This window comes from Spea bombifrons, chromosome 7, assembly GCF_027358695.1.
Source record: "Spea bombifrons isolate aSpeBom1 chromosome 7, aSpeBom1.2.pri, whole genome shotgun sequence".
NCBI lineage: Eukaryota > Metazoa > Chordata > Amphibia > Anura > Pelobatidae > Spea > Spea bombifrons.
Window position 1 is genome coordinate 7,430,297 of NC_071093.1, and position 27,790 is coordinate 7,458,086.

The window sequence follows — 27,790 nt, forward strand, 5'->3', positions numbered from 1 at the left end:
TTTTTACAGAATCTGTTTTAACTTGCTGGCATTTCTAGTGTTAACTAGACTGCACGCCGTGCAGTTCCCATGGTCACCACCGCTCCGTGTCTCTCTAGATCCATCCGTTGGCTTCTGCATTGTGTCTCGGAGAATGCTTTGTCGTAGTAGTCAGAAGCTGCCGTGCCTGACCTCCACGTGCTGCTGATTTGCACGCAAATACAGCACTCGGCTCCCTCGCCGTACGCTCCCTCTGTTTAACCTTCTGCTGTTCGAACTGCAGTAATAAACTAATTTATCCATTGCACTTCCAAAACGAGAATATTTTGCGCCCAATCAGGGAACGGGAAGACGAACCAATGGCGAGCTGGGTTACATACTGAATCCAGGACCTGGTTCATATCTCCTGGTTTCCTTGGCTGGCAATCAGTCATGTAAGGAGGTTGTGTTTCACATCCCCCTTGGCTGTGTGTCTTTGCTCGGATGCATGCAGGGAAGATGCTAATTGCAGAAAAAAGCCCAACCACAATTGGAAAGGGTGCCGAGCTTTTAATTCCAATCAGAAAATAAACCGTCTCCTTCCCCAAGTAACCTGGCAACACAGAATCAGCGATTCCATACACTTCTCCCTATTTTTTTTTTTTTTTTGCCTGCATTTGCCACCTTTAGCCGCTGCAGGCAATTCATACACCGAGGTACCCAGTCTGGATCCATCAGCCGTGACAAATGCAATTCAATTAGTGTCCGTCACACAATCCCGGGGCCACGAATTAGCCGTAAAAGTTCATCAGACGGTCTCTTCTTTTTAATTACGCTGGGATGTTCTTTTCTTCGCTTTCATGCTGGATTATATTTGGGTGGCTTGGACTGCTTTCAGCGTTGGCTGTCTCTCGTATATTGTGACAGCGAGAATCCTATTAAGGACATGAGAAGATTTGTTTATTGCAAAGTGGTTCTGGCCACGTCTTTGGTGTGGGTTCTGTTGGACGTCTTTTTACTTCTGTACTTCAGCGAATGTAATAAGTGCGATGACCGAAGGGACAGATCACTTTTGCCTGCACTCAGAGGTAAGCCTAAAGTCTGTTCTGCACGCTCGCTTACTCTCCCTGACACATTGTTATTATTATTATTATTATTATACTTTATTTATATTATATCACATTAGTAATAAAGGAGGGAGGTTATCGACTCCACCTGCCAGCAGAATTGTAGAAAGAGTATTTTCATATATCTTCGAGAGTGTCCGTACTTATTATTTATCGAGATATATATATATATATATATATATATATATATATATATATATATATATATAGCGCCGTCATATAGCGCAGCGCTGTACAATGGGTAAACAGGATACAACAAGCAGAATATCACAGAGCTTCCAGAAAAACGAAACGTAAGGAGTGACCTGATCAAGTGAGCTTACAATCTATGAGATCATTATAGAAACCAAGGAACATAGAATTTGACGGCAGATAAGAAACATTTTGCCCATCTAGTGTCTTGGATTCAGGAGCCATATGCCTATCCTATGTGTGTTGAAAGTATTGTATTAACCTCTACCACCTGTGCTGGTAAGCTGTTCAACGTATCCACCACCCTCCCAGTAAATTAAAACTTCCCTACATTACATCTGAACCTCTCGTTTTACGTTATGACCTCATGTTCCTTCTCGTTTGAAATAAACCTCCCTCCTGTACTTTGTTAAATCCCTTTTTTTGTGTTTAATATTCTTAGGGATTATAATACAAAGTGCACTCTGGGTTGTATGTGACAATGAATATGTTACTAATAATGGGTATTTTTCACCAGATTTTGCGCACTAAGTTGCATGGTGCTTTGCGGTCTTGTTTCTGTGTAAATGTGGGTAGGACATTAATTTAAATTTTATATGTAAATGGGCAATAACACTTTATATCTCTGTAGGATAATAATAAAAGTGATGGTTTAGGACAGATTTACATTTATGTTTTATAGGGGATAGAAATACACATTATTAAACCTGCATATGCACCAGCTGGTTCACCTGTCTAATATACATTTTTTATTTTTATAAATTCTGTAGAATTTTGAGATAGGATTTGCCAGAAGGCTACAAATATAAATACATGTGTTTAAAATATGTGTTTTAAAGGGTCAGTTTTAATTACTCTGAATTTGTATGCAATGTTTCCATGTAAAATGTTGCACAAGCAATATATTATGGAGGTCAAGGAATGAACCCAGTCAACCTGATAAAAGAACGTGGATGGGAATATGTTTACAGGTACAAGGAATAAAGTATTTGCCTTAAGCACTGATTATTATCAACAGTTATATAGCACCTACATATTCCGTAATGATGTTCAGTTCAATGGGTTGGCAAATGCATTACACAAGGTGAAAAGTAATGAAGGCTCTGTCTGTAAGAGCTTGCAATCTAATACTGTGGAACAAAATACATGAAAGAAAGTGGGTGTGTCTTGGTTGAAGGGTTGTGGTCCTGAGAATTGCTTCATCAAAAATGGAAAATTAAGACAAAATTTCTACAAGCGGATGTGCATATATGGCAACTCTTTGGTTTGACCCAGAGTCTCTGAGTAAAGCTTTGCTTCCTCTGATCGCCTGGTCGCTCTCCCCTTTCTCCGGTGCAGGGGAGGATCGGTTTGCCACACCCACTTCCTGCCCAATTCCCCTCCCACTCCCAAACCATGTAATGCTCTCTGGGGCTAGCACCACCCTTGTCTTGGCTAGCCCCGCCCTGCACATCTAACCACATCCTCACATGGCTAGCCTTGCTTGTGAGTGGCTAGTCCCACCCCCTCACAAAGCCACAAAAGTGTCGCTCTTTGGCTGTGCCAAGGGGCATGTAAAATGTACTAATCAGTTTTCTATTTTTTATAAAAAAGACCATAAATACATATGACATATAATATTTTCTCATTTCCCATGGCCCCGGGGGCCACTAGGGTTCATTCTCGATTCTAGGGATTCTCATTTCTAGTTCTAAAATAAGCAATGGATTTAATTATACACAATTAGAAAAGCAATATATATATATATATATATATATATATATATATATCATTACAAGTTGCTTCAAAAATGTACATACTTGTACATTCATTATGATTAATCAGTGTATTGCTTGGAGAAGTCCTTCTTGCTGTTTCCTCGCGGGAGAAATCTTCCGGCTCAAGATAAATCTAGAAATGTTCTGTCTTAGTAAGATATATATCTAACATTTCACCGTGTAACCTCTAGGGTTAAATATTCAAGCATTATTGATTTTTTATCACAACGCCATAAGAGAATCCCCATAAGGATCTAACAGATTCAGATGTTTATAAGTATCAACACAAATAACAACACTTTGTATCAACACGTAATAGTGTACAATAATAAAAAGTAGGAGTAAGCATTCCGGGGGAACTTTCCAGAGTAACAAAACTGACCCTGAGACCCAGAAACAGCACTTTACCCAGAGACTCTGAGCAATAAGCAAAAACATCTATAGATGCACTATATTAAACACAATAATCATATAAATAATAATAATAATTATGCATAAAGCAGGGAACTCAACAGTTACGATCAGAAACTGGACCATAACCACTGCAGGGCACGCCATGTTTTCTATAGACATACCTATATATATATATATATATATACTGCATATATTAATGTGTATTTAAAAAGTTTGATTAAGCAATTTTAATTAATGGTATTGATCAATTTCTTAATGAGAGATAAGGGAGCAAGAAGTCATTAAGTAGTCAATTATCTTTGATGTAGTCATCCATTACGTTGATCTGTATTAAGACATCTCTCTTCAAGGGATTTTGCTGTGGGAGAAATAACATATGTCTTAATATAAAGCACTCTGTAAAAACATACACTAATGAATATAAGAAACAGACAGGGAAGAGGAAGATCAAAGGGAAAATCTACACGATATGAGTGATTAATTATAATGTTCATAGGTTCTAACTTGAGATAAATAGTATATTGGGTCTCAGAGAGGCACAAATGAACGTGTTATTGAAATGGGCTGTTTGCTCTTAAAATTGTCAAATGCAACCCCCCGTTCTTGATCCCTGGAGTCTTTTCCTAATATTTTTAAACAAGAGAGGTGCCTGCCCAAATTATTATGATGCCACAACTAAAGTTGGCATCTGGAGGAGATACCTGAGGACCAGTGTTGAGAACCAATTTGCCATGGTGTATAAACCCTATGCTATCTGATCTACAACTCACAGAACTTTCCAAAAACGTCCTGGATCCTGGTCATATACTCTTTTCCAGGGCCTGCCCCAGACCCCACACTTGTGATCTCTCCAAGTGTGAGTGAAGCGGAGCTGTAAGGTATGACATCATATCCCTGCACTCTGCATCTCTCAGTGATGTAGAGACCATGAGCGTGATAGAGAATGGGAGATCCACTTGTCCCCTCCTAAGTACTAAGGACCCCCATAAACCATCCTTGCCCATAATCCCTGAGGACAGCCTCTTCCCCTCTGACACATTTTCAATCCTTTTCCTATTGGGGAAGTTTTAACCCTTTTCACTGCCTCGTTTTACCAAAAATTTCATAACAGCGCTCCAGCAAGCATGAAGACACTTAGACTGTAAGTTCTTTGGGACACGGACCTCATCTTCTAACGTATTCATACCAATTGCACCCTGATCATATCTTCTGCACTTATTGTACCCCTTCCCTAATGAACCATACACTGATTAAATACAACGGTTAGTGCTAAATAAATACAAATACATATAAACACAAAGTGACCCTGGTGGGTATCTGCTTTTCTCACTTCTCACAATTGCCTGTTTTTAATTAGCTAAGCAATCCCCCTATATCATGGAGGTTTCTGTGTTGGTCTGTGTGCGTTCTCTCTGTATATTATTAAGTCATAATTTAGCGCATGTGCTTTTTACTGCCTCGGAGTAGTCACATTTGTCATTTATCATCAAACAATCATTAGCACGCTGCGTAGCCACCCTGGAAATAGTTCATCCTTCCAGTTTTCTGGAGAACAAATTAAGTGACCTCACTCAGAGCAGATGGCCAAGAGGGTTTAGCAAGCTTGCTTGTTATGTTTTTGCTTTAAACCCCTAAAATCCCTAAAATCAAAGCTGACGTTGTATTAAGATAATTAACACTACGGAGCACGCTTACTGGTATTAACACTTTCTGTGCCAGACAGGTGCGGAGTGCACTATTCTCCCCTGCACTGAACATCTGTTGGTGTTCATACCATCATGGCACACAACATTGGGTGACAATTTTAAATATTCTTCAATGTGCTTTGTCTAACTCATGAGCTGGCAGGTAACATGTCATAACATTTACAATCATAAAATGTAAAACTATGACAGAGTAACACTCAAGTTTAATATAAATGTTACCCCCGATAATCAGGGATCATTGATGCGATCTATAAAATAATTCCGTAATTCATGTTTAACCTCTTAATGACAAAGCCCGGACGGGCTCAAAATACATTGTTTTCAATGGATTTAGGGACCCCCCATTGTCCTTAAGGGGTTAATATACCAAGCCTGGACTGGTCATCTGGCACGCAGGAGAAATGCCCAGTGGGCCGCAGTCTGACAGCGCCCAACACTCTGCTACAGCGACTGGATATGCCCAGCCACATATTAGGTAGCTTGCAGCCATCAGCCACATCAGGCACCCACTGGCCTTAATGTGCCAGTACCACCGCGTTATTGCCAGTCCGACCCTGAATATCCCCTTAATGGGCCCAGTCCACATTTTCGTTTAGGGCCAATAAAACCCATTCCTAGCTGCCGGCTGTCGTTGTCAACCTCAAAATGCAGGTATTTGTTTCATTATTCAGATGGCAAATATTTGTGCAGTAGCAATGTCACCTTAACCAAGGAAATTGCATTTAGCAAAATAGGCTTTTAGCACTAAATTAGAATGGCACCAGGAAATTAGACGGTCCAGTGCACACGCGTAGCTGCTTTTTTTATCGTCGGTTTTTATTGTCTAGGTATGTACTGCTTGTTGTCAACACTATTCAGAGTTGTTTTGATGAGATTAGCAGACAGATGTTTATAATTCATTTCTACCTCGCTGGTAAGTGTGAAGGAAGGTATCGCAGTAACAGTTTGGTCGAGCGTTAATGCTCTTGTGTATCAAGGGCACATGAGTCAATGTCATTTTTTTTCACGGGGACTCCATTCGAAATCTCGTTTTGCCGAGATTTTTTAAAACGGAGGCGCGCCTAGTTAAAAAAAAAAAATTATATCCACATAATTGCCTGCACTAATAGCGCCGCCATCCACTATTTGCTCCATCTTGAGCTTTTATCATATGGGATAGGGATATGTTTATCCAAAACGTTAAGGTAAAAACTTTTTCTTGCAATTTCAGTAATCTGAAGATCTGACAATGTATGCTAACTTTAGCATAGGGTCAGTCATGTATGAAGGTCAAGGCCAACTAGGCCTAAGGCGGCTCCCCACTGCAAAACTAGAGGGCAGGTTGACCTCTTGGGTGATCAGTGATCCCAATGTGTGGCTGCTCCATGCGCCCTCTGACCTCCTCAACCAGCCAGTTTACACTATGTATCAAAATGCCGCAGCCCCCATAGACTGCGTTAAATTATGGGTATTATGTCCATATCGAGCTGGATATCATCAACTACACCTTGTTTTACACGGGCTGAGAATACATAAGTACTAGTCCTAGAGGTTAAGGTCGGCATCTGTTGGCACTGTGAAACCCAATATTTCCTTACATACCCTTAACAGATGCATTCTGGGCTGAACCCAGGGGCTAAATTGGACAAGGCCTGCCCCAGAGGTGGTGCAACTAGAGGTGGATGAAAAATTCTGCTCATATTCTAACAACAGTGGATAATGGCCCCTTTTTTGCGTGAAATTTCACAAAATTGTCACAAGGTAAATAGTGTCGTTGCATGCAATGTGTCATTAGCGAGTGGATAGTCTCAGTTTCTGCCCTTCTTTTGCAGGGATTAGCATTTCCATGGAAGACAACCATGAAAAAAGGCAAAACCGTACAATTTTTTACAGTTACTCCTAAACACAATTTACAGAAACCAAGACTAGCGTCTTCCTTAGGGCCCCCGTTGGTCTAAGAGCCACCAGAAGGATGAAGAAGAATGAAACACTGAAAAATAATACATTTATATCTTACCAATAATCTTTAAAAAATACATCCTAAATATTGCGTTACTTTGTGTACAATGTTTTTTTTGTCAATTCAAATGGGCCTCCAGAATTCCAATAGCATCTTATGCTTTTTATGTTCTAACTTTTAAATTCAAGAAAAAAAAAAAGGAATTTGCATAATGTTTATAATCTCACAATACATTGTAAAATGAATTTGCAATTAAATTTGCATGAAATATTCATTCACGGTGTGTATTTTGGGGATGTCAAAAATCTTTTAGATTTATTCTATTTTTACGAGCAATTGACTTTCGAGTCGGAGTAACATTTGGCTGCTATCACACAAGTGCGGGGTTACGGCCAAGTTTAGAAAATAAAGAGGCATTCATTTATATGGTTTCCATAGCAACAGGTTTATCCGTCAAAGGCCCACATGTACCAGCGTTTAGTGAGCTATCAACAGTTTCATTTCTTGTGATAGGTTTCAAAATAGAAAGTGACTACACATGATTTATCGACTTTAGATTGTATGTATTTAAAACGCGGCTCTGGGCGGCTAATCGGATTAATAGGCGGGTGGCCACGCCTCCTGTGCTGCCCACTTCTGTGTAGCCCCACCCACTTTTTTGGGGGGGTAATTGCAAAATTTAAATTTAATTGTCCCTTCATGGCTAATACGCCATAAAAAGAGATATATGTAAAGATGATTATGATTTCTCTGCAGTAATACAAAGCGAGTACTACGCAGCAAGTGAGTAAATAAATAAATAACAAAGAATAAAGAACAGTAGGACTTTTTATATTTTTTTTTCAGCTTGCTGGCAACAGAAATAGCTTGCATTATATTACTGCACCTGTAAATATTTATATCTATTTTATTGACTGACATTCTAAATATTGAAAGATATCCTAAAAGGCTAGAATCCTTTCTCCAAAAAGCCTTTTTTGTCATAAAGAATGTTTTTTTTCAGGTCTTGCACAGTGAAGATAAAAACTGGCTGTGAAGCATAAAAAGGTTATATGGGAACATTCATGCATCTGACAGATCCAGGCAAAATGTCACGTCTTGTATTATAGAGAAGGATAACCACAAACAAGCCCATGGTAAAATGTATCAGAGCAGAAAATAGCACCCCGCAGACCGCGGTTCAGTGATTTTAAAGATACAATTACAGCAAATATATATATCTCTTTCAATTTTTAATAGGACAATACATGACAATCCGGCTAGCTGGATGTGGGAGTCCACGTCTATCTATTAAGGTCATGCCCAGGATGTCCAACACTTCCTTCATTCCTAATGGAATACTTCTAGTTCTATATTATTATTCAGTGTTTTACTTCTAAGTCAAATGTAAAAAATTCTCCTGATACTTAGAACTTTACAGATGAGACATATTATAGGACTAGAGTATAGAATAGATTTTATGTTCGGTATTAGAACATAAAGGTATCTTGTAGGCCCTTGCAGTCATTGTTGGACAAGAGAGTCCAAGACATTAGAAGGCCACAAGGTTTCATGTTGGCTTTTTGACAAGTGCACCAATGGTATCCACTGCTAATGACGTCCGTAATCACCTATTAACAGACACATGCAAGGTTATAGGCAAATCTTATCGGTACAAATTTGGCACCCTATGATACTTGCTTCATAATATAACTGTACATAACTGTACATGAATGAGTTTAAGTACACCACCATTTACACTCATAACAGGTTGGGGTCTCACAGACATTTGCACCCATAACAGGTTGGGGTCTTACAAAACACCCATAACTGGTTGGAGTACAAGATTGGCAACCCTGTGTTACTTTCTCCATAATATAACATAAAGGAGCATCAGCATCACACTAACACCATGACATGTTCCATCATTCACATCCATAACAGGACGAGGTCCCATGTTTTTCTGCTACTTTACTTTAGGAAAGGGCAGTGAAGATCAGGAATTCACTGATAAATGAAGCTAGTGTGGCAGATCCAGTTGATCGTCGCAATGGAGAAAGATATCTTTTCTAGAAAAAGCAGGTGTATTCCGGGAAAAATCCCAGTACCATTTACCTGGTCTAAGAAGATTTTTTTTGGATTGCTAAATCTTGATGGATGCTTTTATTTTATCTAATTAACTAACTTATTGGCTCGAGTCTCATTATTTAATCAGTAGAATTATATTAGCCAGGATAAATTCTGTAATAATCTAATGGGGACGTTAGAGCAAAACCTCTATTGCTACATTTATTACAATCACTGTGTTTAGTAGTTCAGTCGTATATTACTACTTTTTCATGAAAAAGAAAAATATTCATATTGCTTTAGCTTATTACTGCTTTGCTCAGTAAGCAATATTTAGTTGTGATGCTTATGATGGCATGAATGACACTTCATTATTAAAGAAAGAATATTTTGTCTTTCTTGCTTTGAAAAGAATAGATTTTTTTTAATCAAATGCAGAAGAGCGGCGTTTTGTTATGTATAATGTTCCAATGTACAGCGGTTATTACTTTCATGAACCCCATGCGTAGTTGAAGTGCCGAATGGGGATGCAAAGCAGCCTTGGCGCTTCAAGGCCCATGGCTGCTAAATGACGTGCGGTCACCAGATGGATATACCCGAGGGGTCATTACATTTTCATACTGGCAGTGCGCAACTATGGAATAAAGGAAAAAACTACAAGGAATAAAGGTGATATAGAGATAGTTTATGTTATGTTATACTGTAATAACACTTGGATGATAAACTATCTGCTCTTTGTGCATTCATGGACATTGCCCTGTATATGAATAGTACCGGTATTCTATCTCAAAAGGATAAATATATTAACTGAGTTAAGGCATGTGGTATATTGCTACGATTTAAGCAACTGTCTTGTTATCAAATGATATACGCTGTTGTGGAAATTACTGGGTCATGTCTCCTGGGGCTCATATATGCTATCCACAAGATATTGTATAGTTAGCTATTTTTAGAAGTAACTAAGCATGTGCCATAAAACATTATCTTCAAACAACCTTAATGTCTTTGTTTAGGCCATTTGTTTTTATATATATATTCGGTATTAATAGTAATAATTACCAGGTATCTTTGATTACTTTTCCGGGGTTCCTTTGGAGGTCCTGTCCAGCTGATCATGTCGGCACCTCTTTATTCCGACATATGCCATGTGTATACTGTATGAATCCACACTTCTTGTGACCTAAAACAGGAAAAACAGCAAGCATAAAACATAAAACATGAGATCTAACTTTCATGCAAAACACTTTCTTTATGTATCATGCAGTATGTTATATTGAGGTACCTTCAGAAACGTATCCATATTGCCTGAATGCTCAATACCTCTGTATTAAGATGCTCTTACTAAGTTGAACACCTGTTAGATTTAAGTTACTTGAGAACTGCTTTTCTTCCCTGTGCGTTAGTATAATTTCCCCTTGGATGGCAGAAAAGATTATGACCATATGGCTTTCTGTCTAAGGAGAATTACCTGGATCACATTTAATCATATTCTCACTATTAAGCTGCTTACCATCTTCCACATTTTACATATATTTGCATGCAAATTCTGTGCTCGTTTTTTTTAGACGTTTAAACAACGTAATTTGTTTAAAAATAAAGTAATTAATTCAATACACAACCATAATTAGAATAAAGTGTCTGAGTGGCCTTGTTTAGGCACCTGAATTTGATTTTGCATATTTAAAACCCACTATATGGTATACAAAGCAAGGTATAAACAATTTCTAACATACCATCCCATCGGTGGCATAATTACTTTTGGTGCTGACCTAGGCCTAACCCAGGGCAGTCCACCAGCTGCCCCCTTTGCACCATATCACAACGTTACACCTCTTAAAGAGATGTGACCCCTGGGCAGAAACAAACTACGGAGTCCGTGCCAACTCAGAACAGTCCGCCATAGTGTTAAAGGGCCAGCTGAAAATATCAGTGATCTCCCATTAAACACTAATGCTATAGGGAGCCTGAATGCCCCCCTGTAATTGCCACCCTATGCCTTGTTGGCATGGGCCAGAATACCCTACGACATCCCTGGGCAATTTTTCCAATGTTTCGAATGTAACAATCAAGTCTACTTGTTAATCTTTGAGTACTTTGGGCACTTCTCTAAATAGCCACCAGTTTCTTATTTTCTAAACCATTTTTTTAAAGATGGTAGCAAATGGGCATCCCAATGTGTCAGGGCAGGGCTAGCCCTAGACAACCTTTAGTGGGAGGGAACTCACCGGGAAGCAGGAGTACATTGGAGTATAACAAATGTAGGCGGGGAATAGGCAGAGTCACATTCAGCTCTTCGTGGAGAAAGAAATGGTAGTGAAAAAAAAAGGAAAAAGGGCATCGTCACAGGAAGAACGTGAAAAAAGGGTAGGAATGGAGAAAACATTATGGGAAGAGCATAATAAGATGAATTGGCATATCAGAACTCTTTAGCTGCAGGATGCAAGCGGATCCCCCATACAGTACGGTGAGAAACCAGTCATTGACCACACACTGACCCCTTACTGGCTGGTGAAACGCAACAATCTGAGGACAAGTTGTGAGAGAGAGGAACTTAGAATCCTAGAACATTTTCAATCAGCTTTTCCCTTGTGTTTTTGATGTTTAATTATATCAGCAGCCCAAGTATTTTTCCAATTTATCATAATGCTGCAGATAGAAAGTGAGAATTCCAGATCTCCCTATCTTCTGTCTTCAGCAGGCATTCATTTATTATATAGAATTCTTGTCCTAAGGCTATAGAGGTTGGCAGTGCGTTGAAGTGTAGATACTGTATCTGTGTACATTTGGAAATTCAGAAAATACAAGAGCCTGAAGACAAATAAATACTTGCTGTTATATTTCTAAATGTAGAATTAACATGCAATACACGGCAGAGAGTATGTGGATACTCTTTTTTAGTAGATTTAGCTGTTTGAGCCACATCTTTTTCTGACAGGTGTATAGAATCAAACACTCCATAGTCACACATTGGCAGCAGAGTAGCCGTTCTGCAGATCTCAGGAACTTTCAAAGTGGCATCTTCACGGGATGCTGCCTTTCCAGCATGTTAGTCAATTTTTTTGCCCTGCTAGATCTGCGATAGTGCTGTTATTGACAGAAGGGGAAGCGAAAATTGCCTGTCCTTGGTTTGAAAACTCAACTTGAAGCAACATCAGCTGAAGAATTGCTTGTTGAGAGCTTCAAGAAATTGCTTTCCACAGCAAAGCAGCTTAAGATCACTAAGCGCGATGCCATGGATCGGCTGGAGTGGTGTAAAAACTCTTTTTCGGACTCATTGGAGTATTGGAAATATGTTCTGAAGTGATAAATCATGCTTGCCCATCTGACAGTCCCACGGACAACTAAGCTGGCAGGTTCCAGGAGAACGCCACTTGCTTGTCTGCATAGTCCCAATTGTTAAGTCTGGTGGAGGATGGACAACGGTCTGGAGCAGTTAAGGTGCTTTGGCCGGACTTGGGATGCTGCTTCTCCAAGGTTTGAGTTTGAGAATAGACTCACTGTTCCCACAAAGAACTAAGTGGAATGTTGATGTTTTTGTAGAAAGAATGTGAAAAAAATCTGCAGCTTAAAGAACAGAACAGTGCACATGCCCTATAGATATTCACATATAGGTACCATATAGATATTCTTTTGTTTATGCTTTTCTGATGATAAAAATGTAAATTTTAGAAGACAGGCTTAGTCACCGTCTGTGTTACATTTCTCGTTAGTCTGCCGCTTCCACTCAGCAGTGTTATTTTAATACTGTTACTTTAATCCGTCTCCCACAGGTCATATAGCTTGTTAAAACGACATTTTCCCTAATTTGCCATCCCGAATCTCGTTATTCTGCCCCATTATCACTCTCCCACAATTAAATGCAACTTACTAAATTGACATGCTTTGTAATCCTTCTGTCTGTATCCCACAAACCTTTCGCTTCTCGGTACTTCATCTTTCAGTTTTATCAACTGCAACTTTTCTCTATCTGCGGTATAACTGAGTTTCCATGGCAATAAAAAGCTTCAGGTGCCTCGGAACAAAGGAGTTGCTCCCCAGTCGCTAATTCGGAATTCTGTCCGCAGTCTGGTTGCATCGAATGTCAACCAGCAATGTTACTGACACTGAGAAAATTGGCACCAGTCGATAAATTATACTTTATTCCTGGGGCTCGCTGTAGATTTGATATGCCAATCAAACTGAGATCTAGCATGCCCTTGAGACATGGTTTCTTCTATACGTATAATTTATATTTAATTAGAATGTGCAGATTTTAATTAGAATGTTCACAGAGTGAATATATAGAAACAGAATACACAAGGCATAATGCTGGATACATTACTTCTATTCAACAAGCGATGGATATCTATATATATGATATATACGGTATATGTAACATATATGTCTTAGATGTAACCGTTCTCCGGTTACTAAATGATCCTGAGAGTCATATCAGCCTGGCTAGTGAAAGCGTTGGCAGTATGGGTTCAGCAATCCTAGTTGTCTGGAAGTCTCTGTAATGGATTTGGGCTTCGATATCTAAATAGGGGCGAAGTAAGAGTAATATAACATGTGATATACCTTAAATCAGGGCTAGACTGGGAGCTACTAAGTGGTTCTGGATTATGTGGCCCTATTGTCAACTGTCCCACCGGGCATTTGCCCAATGTGCCTGACGGCCAGTCCGTGCCTTCTTTAAATCAGGGCCATAACTTCCTTAGGGCAAGAAGAGTACCTGCCCCAGACTCTGCAAGGTGAGGAGGGCCCTGGAGCTTCAGAGACAAAATGCCCCTGATGCCTCCTGGTTCTTCTGGAATTAAATGTGCCGTTAGCATGGGGTATGACCTCACAAAACAGAATCATCAAATCTTATGTTAACTCTTTTTCCTCCATTAATAGTATCGGACAACAAAAGGTTTAATGTTCCTATAATATAAGCTCACAATACTCCTAAAGTATAACTAGTATAAATAATTGCTATTTGTAGGTAAAGAATTCTGGCATCTTACAATAAAGATGAAATTCTTTTATGCAGAACGCATGCCAGGATTTTTATTAAACAAACCCACACTTTAGAAATGTCTACATGTATAAATGCATGAATTTATCCTCAACAGATTCATAAAGGTCTGTTTATAGAATCACAGATCCGGCCAAAAAATGATTAATTCCACAAATATGCTCTCTCCGTTTAGTAAAAACCAAACTCCGAGTCTCTTTTAGAAGAATGCAGGCCTGGACCGGCCATCTGGCGTAACAGTCAAATGGCCAACAATGCTCCCTACTTACGCGATCCGCCCCTCCGCTCAGCTGCTTGGTGGGCTGCATCGCTTACGGCTTATGGTAAACCCAATGATATTGGAAAATAAGCATATTTAATAATTCCCAGCACTACTGCAACATATGGAATTATTTTTCTCTATCACCTCAATGACAAAATATCTTGTTTCCACTGTAATGCGTAAATTGCTCAGTGTCCTTGTATAGGCTGGCTCCACATGTCTTTCATTGGACGATGCTTAGCATCACAAAAATAAATTATACTAATTTAATCTACAATTACAATGTCTTTCCATTTTGAGGTCTGTGTTTAGAGTAACATCTGTCACTATTCAACAAACAAGACGTCCGGCAACCTGGAATGAAGAACATTTTTCCTTTTCTGTTTCATAACATTTCATCTTTTTGTACTAAAAGTTTGTTGTTACAAAGTAGTCATTTCTCATTATTTCAGTAAACATTTTCTCTGTCCAAACCAAAAAAATCCCCAAAAATCCCTAGGCAAATGGACTAGGTTTTTTAAATCATCAAAATTTGGCAAAGTAAGTATTTATAATATACTGTATTTTGAAACCTAAATGACTAATATATTTGTCTATTCTAAGGAAAAAAATGATATCTTGTATCAGTATAAAATGTGTTGCCTGTACAGAAGAAGGAAGTGTTGAAAAAAAGTATGTTTTGTGCATCACAAAAAGATTTCTCAAATAAAAAAAAAAAAAAAAAATACAAAGTCTGGATAAAACCATACCTGCCACAATATTTTTTTAGAAAAACAAGAATATCAGAATGTTTTGGGTTGCAAAATCTATAACTTTAATTATGATCAGTGATAAATAAATATAAAAATGTTAGTTGTTACATCCCTTTCTATTTGGATAAGGAGAAAGCCAAGTGAACGGTTTCAAGGCAAAGTGAGCAAAAGACAGCACAATCACTTGAATAATTTGCATTATACGTCCTTTTTTCTTGGTTTCTTGTCTGGAGATAAAGACAAATTTGTAACGAATTATGGGTACTTGGCTTACAAAATTGAATATTCTCTATTATCCCATCATGTCTCTAGACTGTAAGCTCGTTGGAGCCGGGCCCTCCTCACCTGTTGTCTCTGTAATTTGTTATGTTACATACTACTCATTATGTCCTGTCTACCCATTGTACAGCGCTACGGAATATGATGGCGCTATATAAAACAATAAATAATAATAATGTATTTGTTTCTACAATGGACCATTCATGGGAACATTCTTAATGAGCTGACTCCATGACTCTTGAAATATTAACCCTTTAATAGCCCATTGTGAAGATTCTGTGTAGTAAATCACCAAAACTGTTAACAAACTTGGCTTTAATGCTGGTCCTTATGAAAACCTGCATTTAATTGTGTCACCTGTCTTCAAGCACAACAAACCGGTAGTAAAGGCACCAATTGGCTTACACATGATCACAGTAGGGTAGAATAGGATGGAGTCAGCTCAGACTGTGTGACACTGAGAATCTACCCCTTCAGCCTGAGACCCCAAGTGTGGGACAAAAACCCTGAGAGTTCCCAGCTTTTGGCGTATGAATTGGACTCATAGGACTGTCTAGCTCTGTCCAATTTCACAGTGGAATGGGTGCGTTTTGAAGGGTTAAATTCTTAATGGTTGATGTACGGAGGCCATTTTTGCATTAAACCTCAGTTGGGGAAAAGAACAGTTTAGAATGTTTTCAATATTATTATATAAATGTACGTTTCCGTTTCTTATAAAGAAACCATGCTTACCTTTCTTGTATTATAACAGAGAAGGGGAAATGTTTCTGCGTCTCTTCCACGATCTTGTTAGAAAGCTGCCCTTTAAAGGAAGAATATTTGTACTGTTTGTACATGGCGATACAAGCAATTTGTAATCGGAGGCTTGTTGTATTTAAAATGTGCCAGTTTCTGTATTCCGTGTGCTCTCGATAACCCTTTTATGTGCACAAAGCTAATTTTGGGGGTTTTGTATCGGGAAGATTTGAAATGCCAGCAATGGCTGTCAAAATGCCAAGAGAAAGGAATACGGAATTTTACATTTCTCTTGGAGATTAACAGTTTCACATTTCTCACTTAACTCATAGCAAATACATTAGTAGGATTATTTAGAGACACAAATACGTTTGCGTCTTGGGGTCTAAGTGTTAATAGAGCCCAATTAAAATGCGGCGTATGGCACTTTAAAATTCAACATGTTAAATCATGGATGGTAATCAAAACAGTGTCAGACAGTATTTTGGTTCGAGAACCGGATTGATATATTTAGTTCTCCACAAGATGCTAACAATACATCCGTCTTAAAAGACACTCAATTAGATTGAAGTCTGAATGATTACACTGCAGTTCTGATTACTGAAAAAGCAAAGGATGTTACTTGTGTTGCTTTTTTTTTTCTCTTGCGGATGTATTTATCACAGCAGGAATTTTTTGAACTGTCATACGGGCATATTTGCCTTTGGTGTTGCCCTAGGCCTATCCCAGCACAGCGCCCCCTGCTGCCCCCTCCACGTCGCGGTCCTTTTTAATGGACGTCAAGATATTATGTTACATCCCGTCACAATCCCAAAACCCTATCATGTGGTAGAGTGGCTGCTGCCCCCATAGGCCTGCCTATAGATTGTCTATGGGCTACTGATTTGGGGAACTATAGAATAATAGTTTTCATAATCATCTGTGGGTCAGTGTATGTATATACACATTACCATTCAAAAGTTTGGGGTCACTTAGCTGTTTTTGTTATTTTTTTGGAAAACAAGAACATTTTTCGCTATAATAGAATTGCAAAAGTGTTTTCTAACAATCAATTAGCATTTTAAACTTAAACTTTGATTAGCGAACACAACGTGCCATTAGAACACAGGAGTGATGGGAGTGATAAAGGCCATTGGAACACAGACGTGATGGGAGTGATAAAGGGCCATTGGAACACAGGAGTGATAGGAATGATAAACGGCCATTGGGACACAGGAGTGATGGGAGTGATAAAGGGCCATTGGGACACAGGAGTGATGGGAGTGATAAAGAGCCATTGGGACACAGGAGTGATGGGAGTGATAAAGGGCCATTGGAACACAGGAGTGATGGGAGTGATAAAGGGCCACATGGCTACAATAGTCATTTACAACATTAACCCTGTCTGTGTTGGATTTCTGATCCATTTTCTGTTATTTTAATGCACAAAATGTGGTTTTCTTTAAAAAAACAAGGAGACTTCTAAGTGACTGAAAACCTTTGAATCATAGTGTATATAACATAATCATGTATTAATTAAATTATGTCAGTGTGCCAATAATACATTTGAACTTTTCTAAAATCTGTAAAAGAAATCATCTCTTTGGATGCCCCAATCAGTTCTTCACAAGACATTCTGAAACGTGGAAGTTTTTGGCACATTAATTACAGCTACCAACATAAACCATTCTCAGGTTATTTCTTTCATTTAATATATAATTTAACAAGTAGTTTGATCAGAATAACTGCTTACTGATGGAATCCTTTGCAATTATCCAACAAACATCATGATCTAGGCGTGTAGCGATAAGCTCAGGGGCCAATATTAAATAAGCATCTAGTAATAAAAATGAAAACCAAAAAAGTCTTGGTGTCACTAGAACTTTACCTAGTAGAATGCATCTTCTCTCCCATCTCATTCCTACCACAGTCTCATCCATGACTTAAACGGAATCAAACTCCGTCATTATTACTTTGTTATCAAAAAACAAAAATGTGCAACTATTTTATTCCAGGAAAGCTGAAATCTATGGTGGAAGTTTAATCAATTTCCTATCCTGAAGTTATTTTCCTTCTCCTCGCTCCATGCTTCCATAGGCTTCGCAGATCAACCAAAAAACATTGGTCAGCCCAGCAATAGTGGATCAATAACTTAATGGGTGGGAATAATCATCCTGAGGACATGACATTATAATGGGCACTCTTTCTAATTGTAGGCTACCCTCTCTATATATCCATTTATCTAAAACAATTGTAGGGATGAAGCTGTGAAACTGGTGCATTGAGGGTTAACTATTTTTAGTTTTGTATAATTTTTAAATAAGGGTTGATCATTTTAATTTGATGCAGGTGTTCCGAGCGCACCGCTATCCCTAAGGACAAATTTGAAATCTTTTATTACGTTTTCCTTTAGTAAAACTTCATCAGTGAAACCAGAGGACAAATGACTTGATCTCTTGGGGGCCACATAAAAATAATTATTCTATATAAACTAAATGCTCGTCATATGACAGACTTCATCTCTAAGGCTGATAGTACACTATAAAATGAACATATTGTCATTAAAAATCTGCAAACATAATGGTTCAATGAATATTTTGTAGAAAGTCATAAAAAAAGTACGTTTTTAGCCGGTGTAAACATAGCTCGGAATTTGTAATATACCCTGTCTCCATAATCTCACAGCATCACCAAAAATAAATTAGTTGCATCACAAATTATACACTGTTACCCAATTTTATATTCAGCAGGAAACAAAAAAACATGCATCTCGTAGCAACTTACAATTTGGACTACAAATAAGAATCATAGGTATTTCACTTTAAAGGATAGAATCCACATCATAAAAAGAAATTGCCCATTCTTTAGGATGAATGGTCTTGGATCTTCCTTTCTGGATAAACTACCTATAAATATAGACGGCAAAAACGTATGTATGGATGTATATATTCGGCGCTTGAGTCAATATGAATGCAATTAGCATGGGGAATTAACTACTATGTGTTAGTTGTAGCTCGTCTAGACTGTTAGACTGACGGCTATAAATATTTATGATTAATTTATGATAACCAGTAGCTTGGTTTGCGATTGGAGGATTTATCAACAAATACAAACATAAATGAGAAATAAAGTATCTTAACGTAAATTGTTTCCCTTACTATAATTTTCTATCTGTTCCCTATTGGTAGCCCCCTTCTGGTCATATTCTGCATTGCAAGAACTAACTAGTATAGCCCTGGGAGAGACTTGCGGTTACTCATGGAACGGCTTAGCAGAAAAGGAGGAGGCTTGGGGAATTTTAGAACAGTTATGTAAAAAATACATATATATATATATATATATATATATATATATATATATATATATATATATATATATATATATATATAAATATATATATATATATATATATATATATATATATATGACTGTTCCTTTTAGGTTTATGCGCTTCATGCGTGTACAAGTTACATAAATGCTACATGAATGCCTGAATCATTTCACCAGTTCTAGAAGTACAAACAGTGCTGATTTCCCACGGAATAACTGTCCATAATCATTATACAATGGGAGGTATTGCGTTTCTACTTGTCATTGCACTTCTCATAGCCTCCCTCCTTCTCCTGCACTGTTCTAGACGGACTGTCTTCTCACAGCGAGCAATCTTTTCGACAGATGTTAAAAAATATCTAGAGGCAAAGTGCATTTGGAGTGCTGTATTCTTTATGCTTAGGTATCCCGTGTGTCAATTCTGTTATTTCTCTGCAAGTCCTACAGGTCATAGCGCAGATGAGATTATTATTCAGAGGGCTAAAGCTAGCACTTTCGGGTTCATAATACATTTATTTTGTTGTTGCAAATAAAATGAAGACTTATTACAGAACCGGTGCAGTCTCTCGTAGAGAACAATTTTAACATAAAATTTTACAGCAGGTATGAACCATTCGGTCTGCCCATAAAATCTAATTAGTGTAAAGCAATATAAAATTTTATTAGTTTAATAAACAGTAATAGTGTTTTTATTTAATTGGGATTTTTTTTAAACATACACTCATATAATAGTGTTTATGGAATGGAAGGTAGATGATACCATTTTTAGGTGTTCTCAAAGGAGATTACTGACGGGGCAGATGCTAATATAACATTAGCTTCTTTACATAAACAATGAATAAAGACTTGTCCTTAATTCTAAGACCACTTTTTATGATTGGGCAGGAGGTAGTCATACCCAGTTCTTCTTGCCAGTTGGGTAGGTCACATTCCATGTTCCTCCTTCTAATGTCTCCGCCTTGGAAAGATAAAATGTTGGTTAATTAAAACCACTTCAAGTTATGGTCTTGTACACATTGAAATGTTAATATTTCCATAGGTTTTAGTTTCCTGTGATTTGTGTATTCAATAATATATGTGTTTTCTCAGGAAGCAGGGGGGGAAGCAATTTGCCTTTGCACCCTCTACTTCCAGCTGTGTATTGTTTCACCCCCTGCTGAAGAGACTTAAGTGCAAAGAAAATGTTCTTCCCCCATCCTCTTGAAAATATTCTTACTCCACCATGTAAAACTGAAAGGCAGGAAACATGGTTAGGGTTTGTACACAAGCCGGTGTATTTTAAGCAACTTACTCACGTGTCCATGTATTTTGTTCCAATGCTAGAGCCAAGTTATTAATTGTATTTAAATAAAATATAAAGCACAGGATGTTTATCTTTGAGCATTCAGACTTGTTTCCTTATGTCTGAAAAGTGACTCTACTTGACTTAGTTAATCTTGTTATTTTTCCTACTTACATTCTCTAAATGGAAGAAGTGAGCCCAGTGGATGGGTCACATAATCATTATTCATGATAGTTTTTTGTTTTTTCCATATGAATGTCTTTCCACATTATGTTTGCGAGGATTGTTTTCATAATAAATGATGGGAAAAATTAAATTGAAAAAGAAAAACAATTCTAAATTGTAAGTTTCTATCATGTGATTTTATTCAAAATTCCAGGAAAGATTCTATAAAGTTACTAAAAGAGAGCGATTTACCTAACAGCGATGAAAATATATTGGGATCCCCATTTGGGGGGCTGATAGATCGAAGAGATCAGTACCGGACTGGCGATGACGAGGTGGCCCTCATGATGTAAGTGTCACCAGAGGCTGGATATGACCAACCCAACTCATGACCAACCCAACCCATGACCAACCCATGTAACCAATGGCCAACCCATGTAAATTAAAGTGTGACTTGCTTTTGGTTTAAAGAAGGGGGAGCCAGTCAGTTTCCCACCATAGACCAAGCTGGTGTGAGTCTGGACCCCAACACTTCAAGCTGGGAGGGATAAATTGCCATTTCAGGCTATTCTTGAGCAAATTAAGCGCATAGCAACTCCAGCTACAAAGACAAACTACATAATGAACACTATACATCAACTCAGACGTACCTTAGCTGTGAATTTTCATTAGAGCGCAACAAGAAAAAGTTTTAATGCAATATTTATCTGTTGGACCTAAATCGTTAAATTTCCACCATTTTTTAATCCTACTCGGAAAGTCTTATTTTTTTAAAGGTTTATTTGGTCTCCATTTGTTTTTGGATGCCCTTTTTGTTTAACATTAAGTAAATCTGACACAACATTTGGAAAATTCCTTGGCTGCATATAGAACGCGCGCCGACCTTTTTTTTTTTTTTTATTTTTTTTTGTGTATATTATAAACTGCAGAGCTAATACGAGGGGATGTTTTTCAGAAACATTTATTCCGCTTTCGGTTGAATGGATTAAGCAACGATTCCCAAAAGATATTTTCTAGCTGGAAATAATTTAATTTTCAGGCAGCACAGAACAAACAAATAGATTGTTTCCGATGCTGCATACGCTCATATATTTTGTAACCACGCTGAGCATATAGAAAAATAAAATAGATTAGTCTGGGTACGGTGATGCAGACTAAATCTCATTTTATTTTAAGTGTTATTGTTGAGATATGTGTATATAAAATACAAGTTTGTATCCTTGCTTTGTCCAAGATGGAAAGTGCTGCTTTTTTGTCCACATTTCATTCATCCAGCTCCAATCTTTGGTCCGTACTATACACAAAACAGCGGAATTCACTATTTTACATACTTAGACTCAATTTCCAATAATAAAAAGACATTACAATTTGATGCCTCACTTGAGGCTAACATCCAATCTCATTGCATGTTCCTTACTAGAGCGATCGGCTATATACAAAATATAAGAAAACAGCAAAGCCATGGGTAACAAACTTCGGTAAAGTTATATTTAATATTGTCATACCTGCCAACATTCCCAAATTTGTGAAGGTTCTGTCTCGTCAAATTCTTGTCTGTCCAGGCATATCAATTCTTGTATATTCAAATTGTTATCCTGCGTTCTACTAACCTTACTTAATGACCAAAAACTGGATTAAAAAAATGGATAAAATAAAATATATTTATGGAGAAAACTCAAAACAGTTCTTTATTGTATCTAATGAAATGAATATTAATGTTGACTTGGAAACATATGCCTTTTACGACACTAATTTTTCCTATTTTTATATTGAGAAAAGGTAGTAATTTACTACAACACGATGAACACAGTTTCAAAACCATCCTATATATATCCTATATCCTATATATATATATATATATATATATATATATATATATATATATATATATATATATATATATATATATATATATATATATATATCCTATATATATATATATATATATATATATATTCCTTTAACAAGTTATCTTTGATTAAGTAATATTAAGGAATGTGTTCATTATGAAAGAATGTCATTATTTAAACATTTATGTTCTAGAACATGATTAATAACAATAGATTAATGGCAATTATGGTCAATGGTTTGTCTTTCATTGAAATGAAAAGAAAATGATCAATGTGAGATTCCAGACGGTAGAATTTCCAGTCTAATTGGAATTCCAGTAAATCTAGTGAAGTATCCGATCTTGTCTGCTAGGAAGTATTTTATAAATCGTAAGTTATAATTAAGCCGTGGCACACGAGCTATGGGAAGCTGAAGAAGAAGTAGACGTAGGTTAGAATAGTGGGCAGGAAACCATGGCTGTGAATGCCAAACCAAGCCTATTGGTGTTATTCATCATTAAACGGAGACTAAAAGTTTGGCAAAGCCCATCCCGAGATATTGGAGATATTGGAGAAATATGAAGTAAAGCAGGGCTTCTGGATTACTATAAAGCAAGTGCCTAAACCAGCTAAAATCTATATAATACCATATCATGTGATCCATTGCAATATTTTCTGTTGAAGGGCACCTATAATAAGAAGGTCAAATAATAATACTTATAGAAAAGTTTTAGTGAGCACCCTATACAGTATTTTCTGCTAGAACTCGGAATATATATATAGTTTTGAAACATAGAATGTGACGGCAGATAAGAACCATTCTCCCCGCCAGCGACTGATTGCGGTCTGAGTCTTTACATCGGGGAAATGGGCAGACTAGATGGGGACACTGGCTCTGGAATGGCTCTTATCTGCCGTCAAATTCTATGTTTCTAAATTATATATATTCCCACTGCTAGCAGAAAATTGTAGGAACTGTATATAAGAGGTATACTTTCCAGAAACTCTGATTCCTGAGGGTCTTACAATATGGCTGTCTGAGTGCTGTGTAGTTTGTAACATTGTGTTTTAACCCATTAATGACAAAGCCTGTACATGTACGGGCTCAAAATGCATTATTTTCAAAGGGTTTAGGGACCACCCATTGTCCCTAAGGGGTTAATCTCTATGCCATATTCATGCTGGTATAGATAACCGGAAGGAAGATTTTTCACCTATACATTTCCTAACAAAAGAGACGCCTTGTCATTTGTAAATGATAGACGCGCATGAACACTAAACTCTCTATCCTGATAGTAAGTACGAATAACTGTCGTATCGTATAATATTTTAAGCTAATCACTGCTGTATACGTCAGGATCAAGTTGCAGCGCAAAGAAGCTAAACTTATTTTGCCAGTTTGTTAAATTTGTTGCTTTATGAGATTTTCTTCCTCGCCCTAAAAACAAAAAGTGCAGACACAATATATTTCTGAAATAAAAACAATTATTGTGTGACGTAATGACAGACGGCAGATCAGATTTAAAGGGACAGTCTACTGTCCACTGCAACTTCACTAAAAAAGAATGGATATTTAAGTACTTTAGGAGAAGCTGCAGCTCCAAATCTGCAGAGCAATGTCCCCCTTAAAGCAGCCAATTAGGTGCGGGAAGGCTCTCCCATTTGTGTACCCCTCTGGAATCCTCATCAAGCCAGTGTCCCTTAAATATCACTTTCCCCGTACATTTTATATGAACAAAAAAATGCAATTCTGTTACTATACAGAATAAACGTATTAACCTACAAAACATTAATCAATAAAGTATAATTAATTAATCAGGAATGGATATGATTAATCCATATATTTTATCCGTAATATGAAAGCCTGGTGGAGGGGGGGGGGGATAGAAAAACATACCAGAAGCAATTCTTTTATAGAAAACAGTGTTTCTGCTTGTGAAATTCCAAACCTTGTAAATACAGAAAAGAATAAATGGGCCGTTTTTCCAGCAAAACGGTTTCTTTATTCTGCTTATACAGCAGCCATTGAAAAGTGATATTCCTATGCTCCAAAATGTGTCTAAAACATAACTTTTATTTATTACCATAAGATAAAAGGTTCCGCCGATGGATAAAAGTACATTTTTGTAAGTTTTATAAAAAATGAATGTTTTAAAATCCATTCACCATATCTTATATAATACCCTCGATTCTCTCCAAGTATCCCCCTCCTCACCATTTCCTTCTTCCCTTTATCCCGTGTTCTTCTTTTCATGTCCCAGGTCACACCGGTTCACACCCTTTGCATGATATTTTTGCAGATACAATGTATTACGTTTTATAATTATAATTATGTTATAAAAAATATACTACGAAGCGGAGAATCGTAGCCACGGCGCACGTTGGACTTTACGATTAATGCTTAGCACGGCATCAATTACGTGACACTGCAATTTATTTAAAGCCATGTGCTAAAGCGATGGATCCCTTTTAATTTAGAAGAATTTCATCTGGGTTGCTTCATTTTTCTGATTTAACACCAGAGTTAAAGCCATCTTGTAATTTTTCATAATTGTCTTTGTGCTCAATTCGATTTAATCTTTAATTTTATTAACTTGTGTTCTTTTGAGAGAACTGCAGTGCTCTAATATAAAAAAGCACCACTTTTAGTTGTTTAAAAGGTTTTTTTTCTTACGTTATACGTGACATTTGCTTGCATTTGCTTGTGATGTTTAAAGATGTTGCACCTTTATTGTCAAATAGAATAAAATAAACAATGTAATGCTGCTTTCATACGATACGGAAAGCAAAATTCAACAATACATACAGTAACTGTTCATTTCCACTCAACCCCATCTCAAGGAGAAGAATAACTTAAAAAAGGAGGAACCAGAAATAACAGGGAGGAATAATCACGTACTTTCTAATAACAGAGTGCAGCCTTAACAATGAGAAAGTTAAGGCTTTGGAATTGCAACTGGAAATAGATTTTGTTGCCAAAAACAAGCAGAGTGATTAGTTGTATAGCTAGAGGTATTAGTAGCATTGGGAGGGGGTAGATAAGTGGAACAGCCTCCCAGCAGATGTAGTAGAGGTTTGTACAGTGAGAGAATGTAAACGTGCATGGGATAGCCACGTGGCTCCTGAATCTAAGACGAGACCAATGACTGATTAAGGTTTTCTACTAGGAAAAACATGCAGACGAATGGTTCTGAGCTGCTTGATTTTCTGTTAGCATTTAGGCTGACCATCATAATGACATCATATAAGAGCCCCACTATGAGGAGACTGCGGTAATTATCCAGTTACTACATCATAATCAAAGATGTCTCTAAAACTGTGGGAATCTAATAAAGCTTGCCTATAGCCATACAACAATTACAACAATTAATCTACTTTGCATTAAAATGTGTGCAGATGTTACCATTCATTTTGTATAATAATGCTTTTTTTTGTAAAAATAATGTATGTTTTGATCATTACGTCACCATTACCAGATCAGACTGCTGATCAGGCCTGCACTGGCCATCTGGCCTGGTGGGCCGCCGTCCAACAGCGACACACTCTCACCCCATCTGCTGCGGATGCTGCAGCGTGAAGCCAATGGCTGTAGATATCTTGACACGCGCTCTATCTACCGTCGGCGGCACCTACACCATCAAGCGGCCAATGGCCTTAAAGTGCCAGGGCCAACTGATGGCCTGCTGCTATTTCACAGAGGTTGCGAATGGTTATCAGGTATAATTGCCAACCAGCATACCTTGGGACATTCAACTAAAGAGGACTCCCACGTCAACTGTGGTTTGTGCCGCAACGAGCAACGTGGTCCACATCTCAGCAACTCTTCATTTGTAGACAGAACATCTACTTTTTTTTTAAATGTGGAAGTAAACACAAGATATGATTGAGCTACTTTTATAATCCATATTGGCTATATTTGGATTACCAGTTATTTGGATGGTTAATATCATGCTGACAACACCATTAAGTATTCTGATCAGATGTATCAGTTTGGGGTTAATTGCTTGACTTGACCTTTAATATTATTTTTTTTTTAAAATAATTTTAAAATACATTTTTTTTTATAATTTTTATTTTTCATTCCAGCTGTTATTTCAAGAAATCAAGAAGGTCCGGGAGAACAGGGGAAAGCAGTCCTCATCCCTAAAGATGATCAGGAAAAAATGAAAGAACTTTTCAAGATCAATCAGTTCAACCTAATGGCCAGCGATTTAATCGCTTTAAACCGAAGCCTACCCGATGTGAGATTGGAGGGGTATGTTAGAAATATTGTCCTATAATTAGAGATATCTGATAATTATATTATTATATATTATTATATATAATCATATAATCATATAATAATATTATATTAATATATTTTTTATATTATTTAATATATTTAATACAATATAAGTCTTATGGCAGAGATCTTCATAGCCATATCATGTACATTTTAGATTATGTAACCTCTTTCCTCCTCTCTAGGATGATTGATTGCACTGTATTGTTTCCAAGCAAAACAGAATATTCATTGAAAAATATTTTTTTATGTTATACCTACTTTTCTTTAGAATGTATGTGGCTTATAGTTCGTTCTATTTGGTTTTCTGTATGTGTTATTGCTTACATTCCCGGAATTTCGTATCTCAGAATCCCCCAAAGACTTTGCAGATGATATTTATCTGCTCAAAAATAGATTGTTCTTTCGACCAATGCCTTAGGATATTCAGCTCCAATAAAGAATAATGAGTTTTCATGTCGTATGGTTCTGAAACTCCCGAAGGACACATGAAGATGCTTACCGCTGCCTTTATACATGCACAATAATATTGCAATATTTAAATTTTCAGATGATGTGGTTAAAACAAAACCATGTCATATAAAACCGATATCTCAGTATCCAAATTATATCACAACCTGATTCCTCTCTAAATATTTCCTTTTTTTTCCCTTCCATAGACAGATAACGCATTACCAACGTGGATAAAGAATGGTAGTAGATTGTATGCAAACTCCCTCTAGTTTTCCATGAAAATTGGACTGGACGCCAACTGTGT

General features: G+C 37.3%; 1 protein-coding gene across 2 annotated transcripts in view; it reads left to right on the forward strand.

Moving 5' to 3' along the window:
- Positions 1 to 748: 748 nt before the first annotated feature.
- Positions 749 to 27,790, forward strand: part of GALNT13 (polypeptide N-acetylgalactosaminyltransferase 13) — a 66,420-nt gene continuing 39,378 nt past the window's right edge. For both annotated transcript variants that reach the window (XM_053471148.1, XM_053471149.1), the window contains exons 1-2: positions 749 to 1,046; positions 26,838 to 27,006. In XM_053471148.1, coding sequence (XP_053327123.1) covers positions 905 to 1,046; positions 26,838 to 27,006 — 311 coding nt within the window. In that variant the 5' untranslated portion in view covers positions 749 to 904. The remainder of the gene's footprint in view (positions 1,047 to 26,837; positions 27,007 to 27,790) is intronic.